The 22,627-nt window shown below is 41.9% G+C and overlaps 1 protein-coding gene across 1 annotated transcript; it reads left to right on the top strand.

The window, feature by feature from the left end:
• The first annotated feature begins 21,446 nt into the window (after nt 1-21,446).
• LOC124722189 (vacuolar protein sorting-associated protein 27-like) lies at nt 21,447-22,223 on the top strand. Its single transcript, XM_047247388.1, has one exon. The coding sequence runs from the start codon at nt 21,447-21,449 to the stop codon at nt 22,221-22,223; it is 777 nt and encodes a 258-aa protein (XP_047103344.1).
• Nucleotides 22,224-22,627: the final 404 nt, after the last annotated feature.

The raw sequence follows: 22,627 nt of genomic DNA, 5'->3' as shown, positions 1-22,627 counted from the left end.
GGTTTATGACATTACCTGACAAAGAAACTCTTACGTTCCATAATCTTAACAATACTGCGGCATTCAGAACACACTGAAGAATGGTGTTGCAGTGTGCCAAACTAATTTCCCTTCACTCTCTCATTTGGCTCCACAGCACAGTCAGCCCGATTCTACAGGGTGACCGTTATTGAACTATATGACTACGGTGCTGCAGTCATGGACTGTGCGCCTGGTCCCGGCGGAGGTTCGAGTCCTCCCTCAGGCATGGGTGTGTGTGTTTGTCCTTAGGATAATTTACTTTAAGCAGTGCGTAAGCTTAGGGACTGATGACCTTAGCGGTTAAGTCCCATAAGATTTCACACACATTTGAACATTTTTTTGAACTATATGAAATGAAATCGTCATAACTTCTGAACGGTTTACATTAGGACGTTCAAACTGCACGGTTGGCCGCAGGGCATGATGGGAACTAGTATGCGCTGTATGGTTTGGTTTAGCGTCGAAGTCCACTTTCATTTGGATGGGTTCGTCAATAATCAATATTGGTGCATTTGGGAGACTGAGAATCCGCATTTCGCGATCGAGAAGTGTCTTCACCCTCAACAGGTGACTGTGTGGTGTGCAATGGCCAGTCACGGTGTAATCAATGCGATATTCCTTGATAGTACGGTGACTACCGAACGGTACGTGAAGGTTTTGGAACATGATTTCATCCCCATTATCCAAAGTGACCCTGATTTCTGCAAAATGTGGTTCATGCAAGTTGGAGCTCGACCCCATCGAAGCAGGAGAGTGTTTGATGTCCTAGAGGAGCACTTTGGGGACCACATTCTGGCTCTGGGCTATTGTGTTGCTCAAATTCCAGAGGTCTTCGTTTTTGGCTGTGTCGATTTTCAATAGCTTTCCAGCAGCATCTAAACAACCTCTTTTCTTACGTACCAGGGTTCTTCGTACCAGGCCTATCACTAGTGTCAGCTTTTCCCTTAGTTTGCCATACGAGAACTGCAGTCCTCGGTATTCAACTTGCACTTTAGTTAATACTGCCTCCTTCTGTGCCTCTTGATGCAGCTCCACAACCACATCCTACAATCTATGCAATTCATCGCTAACTTCCCATGAATTGAAAATCAGACAAAAAGTACCCACCGATGGTTTGTCAGTACGACGTCCAGTTGCCTGGAGAACAGTACTCCAGGCTCTAGAGGCTGAATCTATGATACAGTTGCCACTCTCCTTCTGGGGCAGCGTCACAAAGACTACGACATTCATCTAGGACCCCCATTCCGTTATGCGATCTGAGAGAAAGGAACCGTTATCATTGCTTCATCACATCCGGTATAAAATTAGCGTCTTGATCTGTGATTACAATATCTGCAGCGCCAAAGGTGAGCAACCAATTGTTCCCCATTGGTTGGGCAACTGTACTGGTTTGTTGATCAGGTATTCCAATATATCGTGAGAAGTGGTCTAGCATACACCTACTCCTTACTGTTTTCCTAACAAATGGGTCTAAAATATCCATCCTATCATCCAGAAGGGTTGAGATACTTCTGCTACACTTTGTAATGGAATTGGCCTGTAGCTAAGATTAGTCCTTGGTGCACACTGTACACAGTCCCTGACGTATTGTTCGACATCTTGTTTCCTGATCCTCCCTAAAGATTTCTCGGCAACCTATCTATCAGTTGCTTTCTGCCCTCCATGGCCTGGCAACAGATGGTCATGTGCTTGTTTCTAAACTTCGTCCAGGAACACTGCAAGTACTACCACTCGTTGTCCACAGTTTGTCATTTTGCACAATAAGCCATCATGCATGACGAATTGTAGTTGTGACTTAAATATGTCGCAGTCAGTGTCATCTGCCTGGGCGATTTACCACTCAGCAATGTACGTGCCCAATGCTTCTAGAGCTGCAGTTTTCCTACTCAAACAATTTATGTTGGTATATCCCTTCCCTAGCTCTTGCACTACCTTGTAATTAAAGTTAATCACTTGTAGGGACCACCTTGTCAGTCTGCGGGAAGGAATCTTCAGCTCCAGTAGCCATTTTAACGTGGCATGATCCATCACTACTTAAAACTTTTAGTCATTAAATAGCAGTGGAAGTAAGAAATATCATAGATAACAGCCAAACTTTTCTTCTCATTCGCGGACTAATTTCATTCTGCTTTGTTCAGCTGTTGGGACATTCATGCTGCAGGCTTTTCTTTGTTGGTGTAGTGTTGCTACCCAGTCTTTAGAGAGATTAGTAAAAAAGTTATAAGAAAGCCACCATGAAATGTTGCAATAGCAACCACAGGCCGGTTAGTGGAGTGTGGCGACATGTGGGTTGAATTGTAAGACAGATCAGTGGAACCTTGCACCACACAGAAGTCACATATGTCTCAGCCATATAAATGGGTGGGAATTCTTAGGCAGATTCATTTGAAGTCCAGCAGCAGTAACACCACCACCACGCCAGATCGTAACTAGACAACAAGAAGATCATGCATCACGAGCTGCCACTATGTGTTCGAGACCGGATCGGGCCAGCCACCACCTGCTGTCCTTGCCTGCTATAGTCAGACTGCTGTCAGGGGGCAGCAGGTTGTGTCCCATGCATGGCAGTCTCCACCCACCTCATGGAGGATGTGAGCATGGTCTGAGTTGCCAAATGCGGGCGGTCCACAAAGGAATAGCTATGCAGCTGAAGCAGGAGAATGCTGCTGACGTCAAAGCTGTGGCCTACTCTCAGGCCAACGTCCGTTGTTCAGCCTGACATCAGCATCACAGGGTGCCTATGCATGCATCTGTTCACCTGGGGCAGAAACAGCAGCCTGAGAGCTGACAATGGCCAAAGTTGCTGGAGTCAGGCGCGTCTGCCTCGCATTACTAATGATAATTATATGTATTTCAAGTTGAATATATCATTTTTCCTTGACCACACACTCCACTGAGTGCTGTCAGCGTTCGACATTATCCATAATCTGATTAAGGATACAAACAATCACCATACTGCTTGCATTACAGGACAGAATAAATTCTTTTTCAAAAGTTTGGAAACATCAAAACTGGACCTAATGTAAACGCTTGCTTAAAAGTATAAAACACTGTTGGACATTTGGTAGATCATTCAACTTTTGCTACTTTACATAACAAGCAGTTCAAACGTTCAGCAACTACAGTAAAGCTCTTTACAAAATTACGATAATAGCTACATACTGTAGTTACAGAGACCCAAAATGATTGTAACTGTTTAGCTGTCTGCAGTGGTGAGATGTTCCAAAACACCGAGATTAAGCATGAATCTTTTCACACACCTTCCTGATTAATCACATGGCCAAGATAACTGACCTCCATTACTGCAAAATTATATTTATCAATGCTCAGCATTAGTCACACTGTCATCAGTCTTTTGAACACTTCCTCCAGTCATTGTACATGTTGTTCATGCCTTTTGAAAACGCTATGACGAAATCAAGCTAAGTATACATTGTTTCAGCTTCAGTTCTCTATTCACTCCAGCCAATAATCTTTGAAAAGTGACAGGTGGATACTTGAGTCCGAATGGCTTGCGATGGTACTGAAAATAGCCTCAGGGGAATGAAATCTGTCTTCAGCCAGTCTTCTAGTGGCACCTCCAATTGATGGTATCCACTCTTTAATCCATTGGCGGATAGATACTCTGAACCAAGGTCACCAGGTTCCACATTATGTTTGATATAGGATATGCATCGGTGATGTTTCCTGCACCCAGCTATCAGTAGTCACAGAAAAATATGTATTTCCTATTGCCATCTGGCGACTTCTCTGTGGGCCAAAATGGCAGTCGCTCTCCATGGGCTATCACCATATTTAATAATACCATCTGCTAACTGTTAGCTGATAAGTTTTTCCATTATCAGTTGTATACATTTTGGAATTCTGTATAGTTTCTTATACACTGAACGTTATTCCCCGTTGGGGTCCTGAGCTGCGTGACTGACGTTGCGGGTCCACCTGGGTGACATAAATCTGTGAGCTGCAGTAACGAAGTTAATCGCTTTCCTATCGTTCCCTTGTAAATATTTCACTTTTCTCGTAATTCAGGTGGGTCGATGGTTCTCTTGCAGCAAAGGTCCTTATTTGTCTTTTCTATGTCGTCTTCATCTAAAACATCGAAATTAGCAATCAACAATTCCTTTATCAGACTCGCTTCATTCATATCAAAATTATCGAAACTGACTGGAACCATAAAATCACCGTCCACATTACTGATACGTACTAAACTTCTGCGTACGAAACAGTGTGACTTACCAAATTTTTCCGTAGTTTCTAATGGGTCTACAACATGTACCTTGTAGCATTGTATCATGTAAATTGATCTTTAGTGCCTGTGTCTGCACATTATTTAGTACTATCTTTATAACTGGTGAACCTCATGACGTCACAATACTTGCAGCTGTTGCCCTGAAGGTTCAATTACACAATGTAAAACATCAATTTTGCGTGATATTTGAAGTCGAGTCCCACAATCATACCGTATCCTTCCCCAACACATGGCAGCACCTCCACAACTGAGCAGTGTTGTTTCCTATGACCTCACATCATTATCACCACTACACAGAACCTGTACCTTGGAGACCTCAATATCTTTCAGGCCATGAGATATAGACTGGCGACCAATACATGAGCCCCTGTATCCACTAGAAATTTTTTTTCTTTATCGTGGACTTTGGTTATCAAGCAGCATTCCATCTCTGGACTTGTTTTTGCAGTCACGTGTTCTCCTGGGAATTCCATCCGAAGGATGGGGCACCCCTGTCTGCATATAACGACTGATTACTGCTTGTCCCATGTTTTATTATGGCAGTCACACATCTTATATTATTAATATTTGTAATAATTTGAATTTCTGCAAAATAACCCACTATCATTTTTGAAAACTGAAAACTTTTGTTACAACTTCAGTTAAAGAAGCTTTCAACCCACGTTCATCCATGTGCAATAAATCTGGTTTCTTAAATGCCATTTTTAGAAAAAAAGCTGTACTCAAAGAGCTGTGAGAGTAATTTCAATGTAACTAATTGCAATATGTAAACATTTATTATTATTCTAATTATTTATTTTATATTTTGAATTGCTATTTTTCGTTTAACATTAATTTTTTCTATTGTTTTTAGTTTACCACTCAATGTAAGTGTATTTGTTAATTGGAAATGGTAAATAACTCCTTATCATGATACGAAAACATTAAAATAATGATAATCTGTAAAAATGCTTGAAACATAACGTTTTTCTTACACCAATCAGGAAAATGAATGCAATTCCTTCACGTAATATTCACGATGGAGAACAGAATGTCAAACAAAATCCGTCAGGATTTCAAATTGTTACAGGAATCCTCTAAATATCCTGATTTGTGTAAGGCATATTTGAGTACACTGGTAGGTCTTAGCGAAGAGAATTGATTATGTACTAGTGACTGTAGCTTGATTATATTGTTTCTCAAGTAGAGACTGACATCTTAATCAATCAATAGACCTGAAAGTCTTCTCACAAAGTTCTTCCAACATCAGAAGATGTATATGTCCAATGGCTATACCTGTGCTGTCAAGCGTTTAGGGATTACCAGATGATTAAGTGTCTTTTCCTCAGGTATGACTCTCAAAACTGTATTTTCACACTAGCTATAAACCTTTTCATAGATTTTAAAGAAACTAAAGGTTTGTTTGGACTGAGAATTGGAGAATCTCTTTCTGAAGCCCTAAATGTCCGTATGACAATATCGAAATCTGATAAACAAACGTCTGTCCAGAACAAAAGATATTTCGAAGATGTCTTTTTCCCAGTGATGGAGAAAAATTTGTATTTTTGTTCAGATTCTTGGGATGGTCAGTGTGCAAGAACTATTTAGACTCTAGAGCATCGTACCTGAGGACAAGGAATTTGCTCATCTGGTTATCCAAAAGGGCTCGACGGAACAGGTACAGCCGTTCGACGTATATGGCTTTTGATGTTGGAAGAACATTGTGAGAACGTTTTCGTATCTAGTTCTCATGAATGACTGTGATGTCAATGTCTACTTGACAAACAATTTAATCAAGCTGTAATCACTAGTACACAATTAGTTCTCTTCTCCAGGACATACCAGTATACTGAAATATTCCTGATACAAATCAGGATATTTAGAGACTCACCCACGACAATTTGAAATCCTGCTGAATTCTGTTTTATATTGTGTTCTACGTCGAATATATTATGTGTAGGAATTTCTTTGATTTTATGTGCTTGGTGTAAAAATAAATTATATCCTCGCTACATATGTCTGCTTGGCCTAAACTCTCATATTAAACACTGTTAACAGAACGTCAAAACATTTCTCACTCTTCAGTTGGTAAGTTGGAATAAACGAAACGATATCTGAATAACCATTTCATATTGTATTTTATTCTACTGCAACACTTTTTGTCGTGCATTCAACTCAAGCATTTTGGGATCGAAACAAATAGCCCATACGTAGCAACACATTTTCAAGTAATTAATGAATGTTTTGCAATCAGATTTCTAACTGAATTAAATCTATTTGTGTCTCAGGTGATTACAGGTACTCACAGAGGTAACATAGCACAGAACACTGTAGCGTGCATACTTGCACACAGCGAATATGGACATTCTCCAAAGCTAATTGCGGCACATAGTTAATTTATTTATGTACTTTCTAGTCTTAAATAGTATCTCTTACATTAAATTCCATTCTTCACGTAATGTTACTACAATATGTCAGAAATGTGAACAATAATGTCTAAGTAATGCCTACTTCCAGTTTCACTGATTTCTTGTGCTGATGAAATAGCTTACCTGAGAAGCTTTCTGAATAGCTCAATTGATGTGTCTAAATCTGTCTGATACCAAATGCACAATAATCAATTTTATATCAATTCTTGAGAATTGAAATTCCTAATTACTTATAAATACGTGTGTGAAGTACAAGAGAAGTGATAAATCAATTAGGTTTGAGTAAATTTTAATATGTTGCAAGGGAAGGCATCCTGATTGTTTCCCAGAGGCTTATCTACAATGTTTAGCATAATTAATATCCCAGCAACATGAAACCGCAATTTTTTTCGGTTTTGAGCCAAACATTTACAAAATTAAGCGCATGATAAATAACTTGCTGAACACTTTTTTTAGGTAGACTGAATTTCATAAAAGGTGAACTCATCCCCTCTTTCTGTCTCGAAGAGTTTAATAGTTCGAGTTTTGGCAAATTTTTCCTAAATAGGAAGAACTGTCTGATAATTTTCACCCAGAAGTTTGTAAGTGACGGGTACTATAGTACAGGGTGATTCAAAAAGAATACCACAACTTTAAAAATGTGTATTTAATGAAAGAAACATAATATAACCTTCTGTTATACATCATTACAAAGAGTATTTAAAAAGGTTTTTTTCACTCAAAAACAAGTTCAGAGATGTTCAATATGGCCCCCTCCAGACACTCGAGCAATATCAACCCGATACTCAAACTCGTTCCACACTCTCTGTAGCATATCAGGCGTAACAGTTTGGATAGCTGCTGTTGCTTCTCGTTTCAAATCATCAATGGTGGCTGGGAGAGGTGGCTGAAACACCATATCCTTAACATACCCCCATAAGAAAAAATCGCAGGGGGTAAGATCAGGGCTTCTTGGAGGCCAGTGATGAAGTGCTCTGTCACGGGCTGCCTGGCGGCCGATTCATCGCCTCGGGTAGTTGACGTTCAGGTAGTTACGGACAGATAAGTGCCAATGTGGTGGCGCTCCATCCTGCTGAAATATGAATTGTTGTGCTTCTTGTTCGAGCTGAGGGAACAGCCAATTCTCTAACATCTCCAGATACTGTAGTCCAGTTACAGTAGCACCTTCGAAGAAAAAGGGACCAAAAACTTTATTGGCTGAAATGGCACAGAAAACGTTCACCTTAGGCGAGTCACGTTCATACTGAGTTGTTTCCCGCGGATTCTCAGTGCCCCACGCTGAACAACTGTCGTCGATTCACTTCTGCCGTACTCAATAACACAAAAAGCTTTCTGTTGAGCGGTCGCCATCTTAGCATCAACTGACACTGACGCCTAGTCAACAGCGCCTCAAGCGAACAAATGTACAACTAAATGAAACTTTATAGCTCCCTTAATTCGCCGACAGATAGTGCTTAGCTCTGCCTTTTGTCGTTGCAGAGTTTTAAATTCCTAAAGTTGTGGTATTCTTTTTGAATCACCCTGTATAATTCTACTATATAACTTTCAAAGTAGAGTTAATTAACTAAATATAACCACCCACTATTTCGTAGTATTAAATAGATCTTGAGATACAAAGTTTTGAATAACATTATCGCATCGAAAAATTATAAGACAATCACATGTTGATCATTTTACATACACTGAAGAACGAAAGAAACTGGTACACCTGCCTATTATCGTGTAGGGCCCCGGCGATCACACAGAAGGGCCGCAACACGATGTGGCATGGACTCGAATAATGCCTGAAGTAGTGCTGGAGGAAACCGACACCATGAATCCTGCAGGGCTGTCCATAAATCCGTAAGAGTACGAGGGGGTGGAGATCTCTTCTGAAGAGCACGTTGCAAGGCATCCCAGATATGCCCAATAATGTTCATGTCTGGGGATTTTGGTGGCCAGCGGAAATGTTTAAACTCTGAAGAACGTTCTTAAAGCCTCTTTGTAGCAATTCTCGACGTGTGGGAGGTTGCACTGTCCTGCTGCAATTGCCCTAGTCCGTCGGAATGCACAATGCACATGAATGGATGCAGGTGATCATACGGGATGCATACCAGGGATCCTGTATCACTCCAACTGCACAGCCCCACACCATTACAAACCCTCCACCAGCTTGAACAGTCCCCTGCTGACATGAAGGGTCCATGGATTCATGAGGTTTTCTCCATACCCGTACACGTCCATTCACTCGATGAAATTCGAAACGAGACTCGTCCGACCAGGCAACATGTTTCCCGTAATCAACAGCCCAATGTCGGTGTTGATGGGCCCAGGCGAGGCGTAAAGCTTTCTGTTGTACAGTCATCAATGGCACACGCGTGGGCCTTCGGCTCTGAAAGTCAATATCGATGATGTTTCGTTATATGGTTCGCATGCTGACACTTGTTGATGGCCTAGCATTGAAATCCGTAGAAATTTGCGAAAGGGTTGCACTTCTGTCACGTTGATCGATTCTCTTCAGTCGTCGTTGGTCCCGTTCTCGCAGGATCTCTTTCCTGCCGCAGCGATGTTGGAGATTTGATGTATTACCGGAATCCTGATATTCACGGTACACTCGTGCAATGGTCGTACGGGAAAATACTTCAACGTTACCTCGAAGATGCTGTGTCCCATCGCTCGTGCGCCGGCTATAACACCACGTTCAAACTCACTTAAATCTTGATAAGCTGCCATTGTAGCAGCAGTAACCGATCTAATTACTGCGCCAGACACTTGTTGTCTTATATAGGCGTTGCTGACCGCAGTGCCGTATTCTGTCTGTTTACATATCTCTGTATTCGAATTCGTATGCCTATACCAGTTTCTTTGGCGCTTCAGTGCATATGTCAAGGAGTAAGGGTAACGCCAACATTAAAAACACAATAAAATTCAAACAAATCAGTAATGTGAAATTGGAAATATCGAGGTAACTGATTTAATTTGCTAACCTTCAGAACTGCAACATGAGGAAGAATAACAAATAATGAAATATTTCATATTGTGTGTTTACAGAATAGTAGGACGAATACACGATTAAATTTGTAGATGATTTGCGGCTATACGGGGTGCATCAGTTAGTACACAAAGCTGCCATTTCTGCCAACAGTGACGGCCGACTGGGCACCAAATGGATGAGTGATATACGTACGTCATTCCATGCGTCAGTCGTAGTGATTGACGAGCGGTGGCGTTCGTAGTGATTGGCGAGCGGTGGCGTCCCAGTCTGTTGAGAACCCCTAATCATTTGTTTTCCGTGGGTGGGAGATCTGGAGAACACACTGGCCAGAGCAATACTCAAACACCCTCGATAGTGAGGCAGTTCAGGACGGAACGTGAAACATGACCTTATTTGTTGAAGTATAACGCCATGTAGACTTCTAAAATAGGGCACAGACACCAGCCTTAACACGTCAGAAACGTAACACCTGTCTCCTAAATTCCCAGTTATACGAACCAGAGAGATAACTGTGTTGTGCATCCAATGACAACCCGTATTATAGCGCCAAGTGCTGGGCCCGAATGACGATGGTAAATGCAGACCAACAACTTTCATACTCCTCGGAGCCTCTCCACCTTGAAACATTCATAGTGATGCTACACGCAGAAGCAGAACTTGTCTGAAGAGACGATGCGGTGCCACTCAGGTGTCCAGTATTTTCGTTGGGGCGCTGTCGGCGCGCTTCTCTCTGCTGTCCCGTCACGGGATGCCACAACAATGGTCGCCGTGCGTATAGTCCGTGATGCTACCGGACGTCGTCGCCCTGTCCATATAGATACTTTTTTTTTTTTTTTTTTAGCAGACAAACCCATTTCCTAAATAAAAGGACGTGACGCGGCTGTACGATCCTGCACATGATGCTAGTGAACAATACGTCTGTCCTCTTGGGCTTTTGTCGTACGGTCCGCTGACATTCTACATGGCGTTTAGTTTCGCCATTCTGAACCCATAAATCCCATATTCGCATGTCAGCCGTGGGATCGAGATCAACGCGACCAGCAATGTCGGGGAACGATAAACCGTATTCTAGATGGATCGTGATCGTGCCACTGCAGAATTCCGACACTTTCTCGTAGGCGCTTCGCATTCTTAAGCGAGGCATAACACGTCCTTCTCACAAATACACAAAGTTCAGATGCGATTTCCGAATGAGAAACATACTGTATAACCTTCCCTAACATACAGAATGTAGGTGGAGTTACATATACACCTACGTCTACGTACATATCCCGCAAGCCAACGATGGTTCGTGGTGGAGGGTACCTTGTACCACTACTAGTCATTCCTTTCCTCTTCTGTACCCTTCCGTACAAGCCCTAATCTCTCTCACCCTTTCCCCAGCAATTCCCATTTGAGTGTCCGAAGCATTTCCGTAATAACTGCTTGTTGTTTGAACCTACTGGCAACTCTCAAATGCTTCGATGTCTTCCATTAAACCGACCTGGTGCGGATCCCAAACACTCTAACAGTACTCAACAATGTGTGGTACTAGTGTCCTACTGTATATGCGGCCTCATTTACAGATGAACCACACATTCCTCAAATTCTCCCAATAAACTTAAGTCGACCATTAGCCTCTCCTACTACAATCGTTACACGCTCATCCCATTTCATACTGCTTTGTAATATTACGCCTAGATATTTAATCAACATGACTATGTCAAGCAGCGCTCTACTGATGTTGTATCCGAACATTACGGGTTTGTTTTTCCTATTCATCTGCATGAACTTATATTTTTCTACATTCAGTGCTAGTTGCCATTCATCTCTCCAACTAGAAACTTTGTCTAAGCCATCTTGTACCCTCTTGCACTCACCAAACGACGACACTTTCACATACACCACAGCATTATCAGAAAACAGCAGCAGACTGCTGCCTACCTGTCCGCCAGATCATTTATGTGAACAGAAAATAACAGCGGTCCTATCACGCTTCCCTGGAGCACTCCTGCCGATACCCTTGTCTATGATGAGTAGTCGCCGTCGAGGTGAACATACTTGTTCTGCTACTTAACCCACCACGAGCTACTAACATATCTGGAAACCTATTTCGTATGCTTCTACCTTCGTCAACAGTCAGCAGTGTGGCATCATGTCAAATGCTTTACGGAAATCTTGGGATATGGAATGCACCTATTGGTCCTTCATCAATGGCTCACAGGATCTCATGTAAAAAAAGGTCAAGCTGAGTTTCGCAAGAGGGATGTTTTCTAAAACCGTGTTTATTTGTGGACAGAAGGTGTTCCCTCTCAAGGAACTTTATTATATTCGAACTGAGAATATGTTCAAGGATTCTGTAGCAAACTGATGTTAAAAATATTCGTCTGTAATTTTGCGGGTTCATTCTTTCACCCTTCTTATATACTGGAGTTGCCTGCGCTTTTATTCAGTCACTTGGGACTTTGCACTGGATAAATGAGAGCTAAGTAAGGGGACAATGCTGTAGAGTACTCTTTGTAAAACCGAATTTTGATTTGGATTAGGACTGGAGTTACACTAACTACTTTGTAAGTCTGTGTTGAAATGCTAGTTATATGCATATCCGAGCCCGTAAGGTGAGAATAGCCTGATCGAGACGGTCCCACCAATTATCGATTGGGCTTAAATTCTGGAGGTCTGGTGGCCAGTGGAGTACGTTAAACTCATCTTGGTGCTCCTCGAACCTCGCATGTACACTGCGAGCTATGTGACACGTTGCATTGTCCTGCTGGTAGATGCCATTGTGCTGAGGAGAAACAAACTGCATGCAGGGGTGGACTTTGTCCTCAAGAATTGATGCATACCTGTGTCGTTCCCTTGGGCCTTCCAAAATGAGACAGTCACCCAGGGAATGCTATGGAAGTATTCCTCAGATCCTAGCATCCCCTTCCCAGCCTGGACCAATCTGACAATCGTTGCAGAGCTGTGCATGACAATGGCAACTTGTCCGATGGAGCGTGATACATGATTCATCTGAAAAGGCTACCTGTCACCTTTCAGTGGACATTCAGTTGCGCCAATGGCGTACAAATTCCATCTTTCGTCGTTGATGAACAGCAGTCGTCATGGGTGCATGAAACATATGACTGCTGTGGAGGCCCATAAGCGGCGACGTGGGTTGGATGGTCATTGAGGAAACACCGTTGATAGATACCTGGTTAAACTGGGTGGTCTGCTGCTCAACAGATGCGCATATAATCACCTGTACACATCTCCACAGCTGCCTTTCGCCCCTGTCATCTATTACTTGAATAATGATAAAAAAACCAGTGGCTTTATTTGGTTAGGGCCTCTTTGCCACGCATGGCATACTTTAACCACATGTGACACAAGAACAGTTTAAAAACTTAAGTATTTCGGAAATGCTTCCACTCTTGGCTCGAAAGCCAATGATTAGGCCCTTTTGGCGCTCGAATAAATGGCTCCATTTTCGCATTAGGACAGTGACTGCATTGTTTTCCGCATCCCCCGGCAGGTTTTATATACCCTCCACTGCTAGTGTGGTAACTTGCCGTCTGTGAGGGGGTATTTCATGTTGGCGTCGAACATAGGTTATGGTCATATTAATGTAACTGGGCGGTCTAGATTATGCTCAAAAGGGGCAATTAATCACAGGAACATGCTACCCAAATCTACTGCCGAGATTACAGGAGTCTGTCAAAACGAACTGTCTCTTAAACCTGTTCAAGTGGATTTTCCAGTTCCACGACAATGTCCAAGCTCAGTATGCCCAGGAAACTATCACACTTGCTTCTTCTCTGCAATATCCGATTTTGTTTCACTGTCCTTATTGCAAAGGGATAAATTTATAAGTGAGTCTTGGAACCAGTAGAAGAACGTCATGACGAAACCAGACCACCGCAAAGTCGGTCGAAGCCGGCGAAGAGACTACGTGGTCAGCAGCTTCGCAACGGGGCACACCTGCCTGCAGGAGTATTGCAACCCAGTTACGAAAGCCGGAAGGTCACCGACACGTCCTAGACGATTCGGTACTGTACACTAACCGCTGTTAAACTGCGGAAATCAGCACGGCGGAACAGTATTTAACGGCGCTCGAATCAGTCTGTCGTCATCGAACAGCTGGACAGTGATGTGACGTCGAATCTGTGCTACTCTACGTCATGCCGATGACGCAGACAATTCTGCCACAGCCGGGACCCGAACCGTTGCGAGCCACCTAAAGCCTCTAAGAGCCGGGGGCAGCTCCGCGCTCTGCCGCAGTCTCGAAGGTACCCGGGAGCGTGACGCAGCCCCATGTACCCGCGGTCGCTGCCGCCAGCTGCACTCACTGTGGGCAGGAAACACGGCAACCTGCCGACGCAGCACGAGCCGCCTTGCAGTGGAGCGTGCAATCAACAGCCGGTGGCTTTCGCCTCTGGAGAGGCGCCGACATATTGTAATGATTGTAATCAAGCCTCAATAAATAAGTCATTATATCCATCATCCGGCCTTCTTCAGCAGCCCAAAATACTCCCTCAGCAGAGAATCCTATCGCACTATAAGCTATCAGAGCCATCCTGTTATTGCGTTCTCATGAAATGGCATCCAATGTCTTCTTCTTTCCTTGGATGAAGAACTTACCGCGTAGCAGACTAGAGGCAGAACGTTTCCCGGACATTGCAAAAACAGACATAATGTCTGAAACTTCCTGGCAGATTAAAACTGTGTGCCGGACCGAGACTCGAACTCGGGACCTTTGCCTTTCGTGGGCAAGTGCTCGACCAACTGAGCTACCCAAGCACGACTCACGCCCCCTCCTCACAGCTGTAAGTCCGCCAGTACCTCGTCTCCTACCTTCCAAACTTCACAGAAGCTCTCCTGCGAACCTTGCATAATTAAAGTTGCGAGGACGGGGCGTGAGTCGTGCTTGGGTAGCTCAGCTGGTTCGAGTCTCGGTCCTGCACACAGTTTTAATCTGCCAGGAAGTTTCATATCAGCGCACAGTCCGCTGTAGAGTGAAAATTTCATTCTGGAGACATAATTTCTGATGGAATAACCGCAATCACTGGTTTTTCTAATGTTATTTATAATCCACCTTGATTGCAAAAAATGTTTATTCACATGACCGGTTTCGGTTCCTCTAGAACCATCTTCAGACCTGTAAAGATAATGATACTAATTTACTAATTCACAAATGCAAAACTTTTTCATTCTATCCAATCAACATCAAATGTACCAGAACGTACCTGCAATTTCGGTTACACGAGTAACCCGTCCATACACAGCAAACTTCACATGCTACGTCACATAAAATTGGTTGACAGAATGCACGTCATTTATATTAATCATGACGCTATTACCGACAAGTGGCGTCTGGTACATTTGTTACATTACATATGCACATACTGTATTAAGAGCCGGCCGCGGTGGTCTAGCGGTTCTAGGCGCGCAGTCCGGAACCGCGCGACTGCTACGGTCGCAGGTTCGAATCCTGCGTCGGGCATGGATGTGTGTCATGTCCTTAGGTAAGCTAGGTTTAAGTAGTTCTAAGTTCTAGGGGACTGATGACCACAGCTGTTAAGTCCCATAGTGCTCAGAGCCATTTTTTGAACTGTATTAAGTAGATTTTTGTAATTTACTTTTATCTCTAAAACTACTTAATTAAAATCTGTAGATGTCAAGGTTAAAATCTGTGCTTGTGAATATTAAAATACACAATTAAATTATCATTATTATACCATCTAAAAACAAAGGGCGATTTTTATATCCATGGCGCTGGCGCAGACTTGTTTTCCTCCATGGTGTGCTTTCCTGGTTTCCTTCATTTCGGCGTTGTGGCGCGATCCAGCCAGTCGTCTGACGTCCATCGCCGTGGGCAAGAGGGCCGCACAGAAGGACCCCGTCAACGACGCCAGGCGCTGCACGCATCTTCCAGCTTCCCCACCATGCACCATCTCTCATCCCTCGGCCTGGACCTCCACACGCAACAGTTGTTAACTCAGTAAGTGGTCATAAAAATAGGCGCTATACTTAAACTCGCTTTGTTCGTTCAGGATTAAATCCGGATCTTTCTTTTTGTGGGTGTATATTTCAACTTCTTCCAAAATGTTAAGAAACCGTTCCTTATGAGCTCTATGTAGGATGTCTAAATTTCTACTGTCAAAACAAAACAGCGTTTGGGGCGCATATGACCGCCTTAAAGGACTCAGTCAAGAACATTGAACAAAATTTAGACATCCTGCATAGAGCTCATAAGGGACTGTTTATTAACATTTTGGAGAAATTGGAATATACGCCCACAAAAAGAAAGATCCGACTTTAATCCTCAAAAAAATGGTTCAAATGGCTCTGAGCACTATGGGACTTAACTTCTGAGGTCATCAGTCCCCTGGAACTTAGAACTACTTAAACCTAACTAACCTAAGGACATCACACACATCCATACCCGAACTTGCGACGTAGCGGTCGCGCGGTTCCAGACTGAAGCGCCTAGAACCGCTCGGCCACTCCGGCCTGCTATAATCCTCAACTAGCAAAGTGAGATAAATCATAACGCTTATTTTAGTATTTATGACGACTTACTGAGATAACAACTGTTGCGTGTGGAGGTCCTGGCCGAGGGATGAGTGATGGTGCATGGTGGGGAAGCTGGAAGATGCGTGCAGCGCCTGGCGTCGTTGACGGGGTCCTCTGCGCGGCCCTGTTGCCCACGGCGATGGACGTCAGACGACTGGGCGGATCGCACCACAACACCGAAATGGCGGAAACCACGAAAGCACACCATGGAGGAAAACAAGTCTGCACCAGCGCCATGGATATACAAATCGCCCTTTGTTTGTAGATCGTATAAAAATGATAATTTTTCTGTGTATTCACAGTAGCTTCTCAGTATATATACTCTCTTATGAAATCTGTTATTAACAACCAAACCCAATTCAAAAGTAATAGCAGTGTGCATAACTACAATACTAGGAGAAAGGATGATCTTCACTGTTCAAGATTAAATCTAACTTTGGCACAGAAAGGGGTGAATTATACTGGCACTAAAGTCTTTGGTCACTTACCAAATAGTATCAAAAGTCTGACAGATAACCAACAAGTATTTAAGAAGAAATTAAAAGAATTTCTGAATGACAACTCCTTCTACTCCATAGAGGAATTTTTAGATATAAATTAGGAGACGAGGTACTGGCAGAAGTAAAGCTGTGAGTACGGGCCGTGAGTCGTGCTTCGGTAGCTCAGCTGGTAGAGCACTTGCCCGCGAAAGGCAAAGGTCCCGAGTTCGAGTCTCGGTCGGGCACACAGTTTTAATCTGCCAGGAAGTTTCATATCAGCGCACACTCCGCTGCAGAGTGAAAATCTCATTCTGGAAACATCCCCCAGGCTGTGGCTAAGCCATGTCTCCGCAATATCCTTTCTTTCAGGAGTGCTGGTTCTGCAAGGTTCCCAGGAGAGCTTCTGTAAAGTTTGGAAGGTAGGAGACGAGGTACTGGCAGAAGTAAAGCTGTGAGTACCTGGCGTGAGTCGTGCTTCGGTAGCTCAGTTGGTAGAGCACTTGCCCGCGAAAGGCAAAGGTCCCGAGTTCGAGTCTCGGTCGGGCACACAGTTTTAATCTGCCAGGAAGTTTCATATCAGCGCACACTCCGCTGCAGAGTGAAAATCTCATTCTGGAAGAAAAAAAATATTTAAAAAATAAAAAAAAATAAAAAGAAAAAAGAAAAACAAAAAACACAAAAAATAAAGTTGTTATATTAACTTAAGTATGTTGTTAAATTAACCTAATTATGTCATGTATTAGAAAATTCGACTCGTTCCACATCATTACGAAATATCGTATTCATGATCCATGGAACTAGTATTAATCTAATCTAATCTAATCTAATTGACAAGCACAGATTTTAACCTTGACATCTACAGATTTTAATTAAGTATTTTTAGAGATAAAAATAAATTACAAAAATCTTCTTAATACAGTATGTGCATATGCAATATAACAAATGTACCTGACGCCACCTGCCGGTAATAGTTTTATAATTTATATAAATGACGTGCATTCTGCCAACCACTTTTATGTGACACAGCATGTGTAGTTTGCTGTGTATGGACGGGTTACTCCTGTAACAGAAATTGGAGGTACGTTCTGGTATATTTGATGTTGATTGGATAGGATGAAAAAGTTTTGCATTTGCGAAATAGTAAATTAGTATCATTATCGTTACAGATCTGAAGATGGTTCTAGAGGAACCGAAACTGGTCATCTGAATCAACATTTTTTTGCGATCAAGGCGGATTATAAATGACATTGGTTTCCTGGACAACCAAAATGCAGAATTCTACAACCACGGTCTCCGCCAAGTCATACATCGTTGGAAAAACTACATCGCATTGAAATGTAGAAAAGGACTAACACCATCAGCATGTTTCATGGTTTTTTGAGGCGATAATCAAGACGTTATAACTACTCCCTCATCCTGTCTGGATGCTTCCTCTGTGAAACCACTGAATGTCGCGACGCCAGAAAATCTTGTTCGCACATTTGTGAAGAAAAACAACACCTAATGATTAGTGAGTGTCATCAATATTATTTTCTGTGCTGACAGAACCACCGACTACAACCACCCCTAGAGGTGGATTCAATCTTCAGCCTGTAACAGAGCTACTTTTGGTGGTCATTCGTCTCCATATGAGCGATGATAACGTCTTCAACCGTTTTATATATGAATATGTTAACTACATTTTTAAAGTATTAGAACAATTGTTGATAAGCTGCAGACTGTCCCCTTGGTCCATCAGATAAATAGTTAACGTCTAATGATGTAAATAATTAATGAAACATTGTATCTTTCACGCTTTTAATACACCTCTTACTCTTGCTATTACCTCTTGTGCCGTCTATGATTCTCACGCTGTACGATATCCCACTCCCGCCTAGAGCTATTAATACGTCGAATATCACACACGCTCGAGCTACAGGCTCCCTTGTTTGGGAATGCTTCTACAGTGCTATCGGCAGCTGTCTACCTGTGCTCACCACGATTAGCGACTATCACAATCCAAAAATACAATATGAAAGGTATGTTGATTCATAGAAGGAGCTCTGTCATGTATAAGAGGGGAACAAGACGTTTCCGTACGAAGGCCCTACAGTCCAGAATCGGTATACCAATCAGGCAAAATCGCCGTGAGCATTGAGGCAATCATACTACCGAAGCACCAGGTTGAAGATACCCGTTTGCTAAAACACTGTGCTGTCTTTCCGCGTGAGGAAAGTCGTAATAGCCTGCTTCATATCCTCGTCCGACAGGATTCGTCGTCCATTCAAGGCCTTTCTCACGGGACCGAAGGCGTGATAATCGCATTGGGAGAGATCAGGACCCGTAACACAGATTAATCGATAACAGTAAAAACATGACGTGTGGTAACTGCAGGAATGTAGCCGCTGTGTGTTACGAGTTGATAATGTACTTATTCCACCAACAGTCATCTCAGGATATATTCGTTGTGTATTGGTTACTTACAACTCTGAGGCAAACGTAGTAGATAGCTTTTTACGCAGATACGTTCGTGTATATGATTAGCGGGCAGCATTTGGTCAGACAATCTGTGACGGGTAACAAAAGGTTTTCACGCTGTATCTGCAGGCAAATGCACTTTTCAGAATGTCTGCAGCTTCCTAGACTGAGGTAGTCTTCCATCAGGAACGACTCTTACTGTTAGTTGTCAGTTACACGCAATTCGTAACAACCTCCAATAGAAGTTCCTACCAAATGTCTCAAACCAAAGCCTTTCTCAGAAGAAGTCAATGTGTGTAACTTCAGGATTAGAGCTTAGGTCTCTCCTTTGTACATTAGCGATCACCTGCTGAAGAAAGAAGAGACTGTACAACAGAGTTCTTAGTTCTCCTGGAAATCATTATTAGGGCCTTCCCCGGCACGATGTCAATGATTCGTAGTCATTCTTCTTCAAGCTTTAAATTTCGATATTCATATTGTGACTGCGAGATAACCTTATACCCCACATTCCTCATATAAACTTTAGTTTTTTCAGGTTTTCCTCATCTCGATATTTCTAGGTAAGGAAACCAGTGTTAACCGTTTTCGTATCAATTATGCAATCACCTTGAACGTTTCTGTCATGTACATCGAAATTTCCCCCTTTTTTCCATAGAAAGTAAGTTATTTCTTTCCACAGAATAATGACGTCATTCTTCATGTGACTATCGGGTCGAATCTATAACTTCTAGTTTCTCCTCTAGGAATCCTGTTGTGGAAATTTAAAACTCTTATTACCTAAACGGCGTGTTAATTTTTTTATCTAACCTGCGGACTTCGTTGAATATATATTTCGAACATTTATTGCATATTTGAGCTTTTATAACTATTGCGCATTGTAATTTCATTTAAACATTGCAATAAACGTTGATGGTTTTGAAGCATACATTTAACACTTCATTGCAAAACAGTTTGTATCCCGCTCTCATCTTCTAGCTAGCCTTGGTTCATACTTGTACTACTCATATCGTGCTCAACAGCAATTTAGGGTTCTGCATTTCGAACACCACCAGATACGAAGGACCGGACACTTGTGCGAAAGAACGTGATGTCCTCTTCAGACCGACCTGTTTCCTCTCACTCTTGCGTCGCTCCACGTCATACAAAAGCCTTAACTCCGGCGACATTGTGGTTCACACAATACAAAGAAGAGGTTGACTAACAACATTTTTGCACTGTCTGTTATTTTGTTATACGGGGCAAACAAATGTACTTAACTATCACATACTGAAGAATGAGCACAAGAAGCTGTATCTGAAGATCTATTTGACGTACTGAAATAATATTTTGATGCTCAAATCGGAACGACTTGAGTCTGAAAGCTATCTCATAAATTATGATTGTAAGATCGATTTTTTAAGTTAATAGATAAAGCCTAGCAAGAAATTCGAGCTTATATCGTATTTTGATATTGTCTTCAAACTTTTCGTAGTCCTATCGCCGAAGGTGTTGTAGACAGAAAGATCAAATATAACCCACCTTTCATCAGATTTAATCTACTTCAAAAGTACTCACTCCACTTCAAAAATATTTGGAATGAAGTTTCATATCATACTCTTAGTTTGAAAGCTATTTGGCAAAAACTAAAAAAAGGGCGTAAAATCTTGCATTTTTTCCAAGATAGCGATGGATTACAAGATTATCATTTTTCACCAAATTTATTTCTGAAATCTTATTATCTGTAGGAATAAATGACTTTGTATCTTTTTATTAAAAGCTGTCACTGTTATGTTATTGTTGAAATAGAAAGAAAAGTCCAGTTGTGCTTCATGTCATGCATGGGAATGCACTTCTTGCACCGTTTCATACATGTTCTTGCAATGTCTTAACATTTTCCTGTTTTACTCTGTGTCAGCCTTTTTCGTAAAGCAGCATACATGCGGCACCAATTGCATTTTTAATTTCAATTAAAAACTGTATACTTATTAAAAATACTACTAGAATATTATAAAACTAATGCTAAGGAAATTTTATTTCATTTTTGTACTGTTGTGTTTCACAATTGTTCTGTTTCTACATGTAAGTTGCAAGTGCAATATGTAATGAATTTTTTAAAAAAGGCTGCATATATCTGGCAATAATTTATTTTTTTGTTGTAGACTCTTTTTCTTTTTCAAATAAATCTGATACAGATATTTTAATGTTGCAGGGCTAAAATGCATTCCTCCACCATCATCGGTATACTTTTGTGTGTTTCTGGTGCAGTTTTTAGCATGTCCATTCCAAGAAGGGAAAGACTCTGGCATAAATTCGCTACCTACAAATATCCACATTTGTCCTCTATGAGTCCATGGGACGGCCCCTCAGGAAGAGAACCAACTTGTGAAGAACTGAGAGCAATGTGGCGTTTCTCAAAACGCCAGTCACGCATCACAGAACTCACTAATGAGGTACCAATGTACAAAGATCCATTTGCTTATAACGTTTGGGAACCATATGGAGATACAAGGTCTCTAGGAAATGATATTCTGGATACCACAGGAAGAGAATATGTCTATGGCACAGTTGTTCATTATCCACAACATCGTCAGCCTTCTGAAGCTCGACAAAAGTACAGTCCCTATGATGAAGTAGTTAGGCTTCTTCATCGATCACCCTACATGAGCCCCTCACCAGTTTATGCGTCTGCTCACCAGCCATCTCCACGTTACAGTAGTTTTGAAGAATTAAAAAACATCATACGAGCAGAGAGAGCCCAAGAGCAGCAGCAGCAACAGCAGCAGCTGCAAGAACAACAACAACAACAACAAATGCCTGTCAGATCTCAGATAGTGGGAAGTGATTCTGACTATTACATCTCTGAGGACTCAGAATTTCCAAATGACGAATATCGTATCAGTAGCTATGAAAGTAGCGGTAACGTTCAGAACATAATGCCACCTATGATCTACGGAGTACCAAATGAAGCAATGTATTCAGACTCTCTGCCACCTAAGATGTACAGAGCTGAAGATCAGTTTTTAATGGGTTCTCAAACCAATGATCATATGTATAATGATCGTTCCCAGGAGTATATCGATGAAGTAAGTATGAAAAATAATTATAATTATTATCAGTAGCTTTTAGCCATTATTTATTATATTCCTAAATACTAATATTATGCTGCGTTTAGCCTCAGTTAAACGCTCCCAGCAAATATTAGAACTATGCTTTATACTTTCTCACTAACTGTATGTGACATGAAAGATGTTTATGATTTCGATACCTTGCATGTACATATTTAAAAGATCAATAATATATTCCAAGCAGTGTCCAAAAATGCTTTCATTGTGTTCATTGTGTAAAATAATACTTTTCTTTCTTTTCTTATGTATTGACCATCCCAATATTTTATATTAGTTGCTCTCAACCCAGCATCCATCTTCTGTCTTGGAATGGTGACCATTAACCCCACCCCTTCCTCCCATCCCCATCTAAAGTCCTAGTTTAACTCAGTCACAGTATCCCTTGTGCAAAATTTCTT

The sequence above is a fragment of the Schistocerca piceifrons genome, chromosome X (assembly GCF_021461385.2).
Source record: "Schistocerca piceifrons isolate TAMUIC-IGC-003096 chromosome X, iqSchPice1.1, whole genome shotgun sequence".
NCBI classification, from domain to species: Eukaryota; Metazoa; Arthropoda; class Insecta; order Orthoptera; family Acrididae; genus Schistocerca; species Schistocerca piceifrons.
Note: the sequence above shows the minus strand (reverse complement) of the source record. Positions and strands in the feature narration are given on the sequence as shown.

Bases quoted from the DNA above. Each gene is read 5' to 3' on its own strand.
- LOC124722189 (XM_047247388.1), top strand. From the start codon at position 21,447: ATGAGTCCATGGGACGGCCCCTCAGGAAGAGAACCAACTTGTGAAGAA.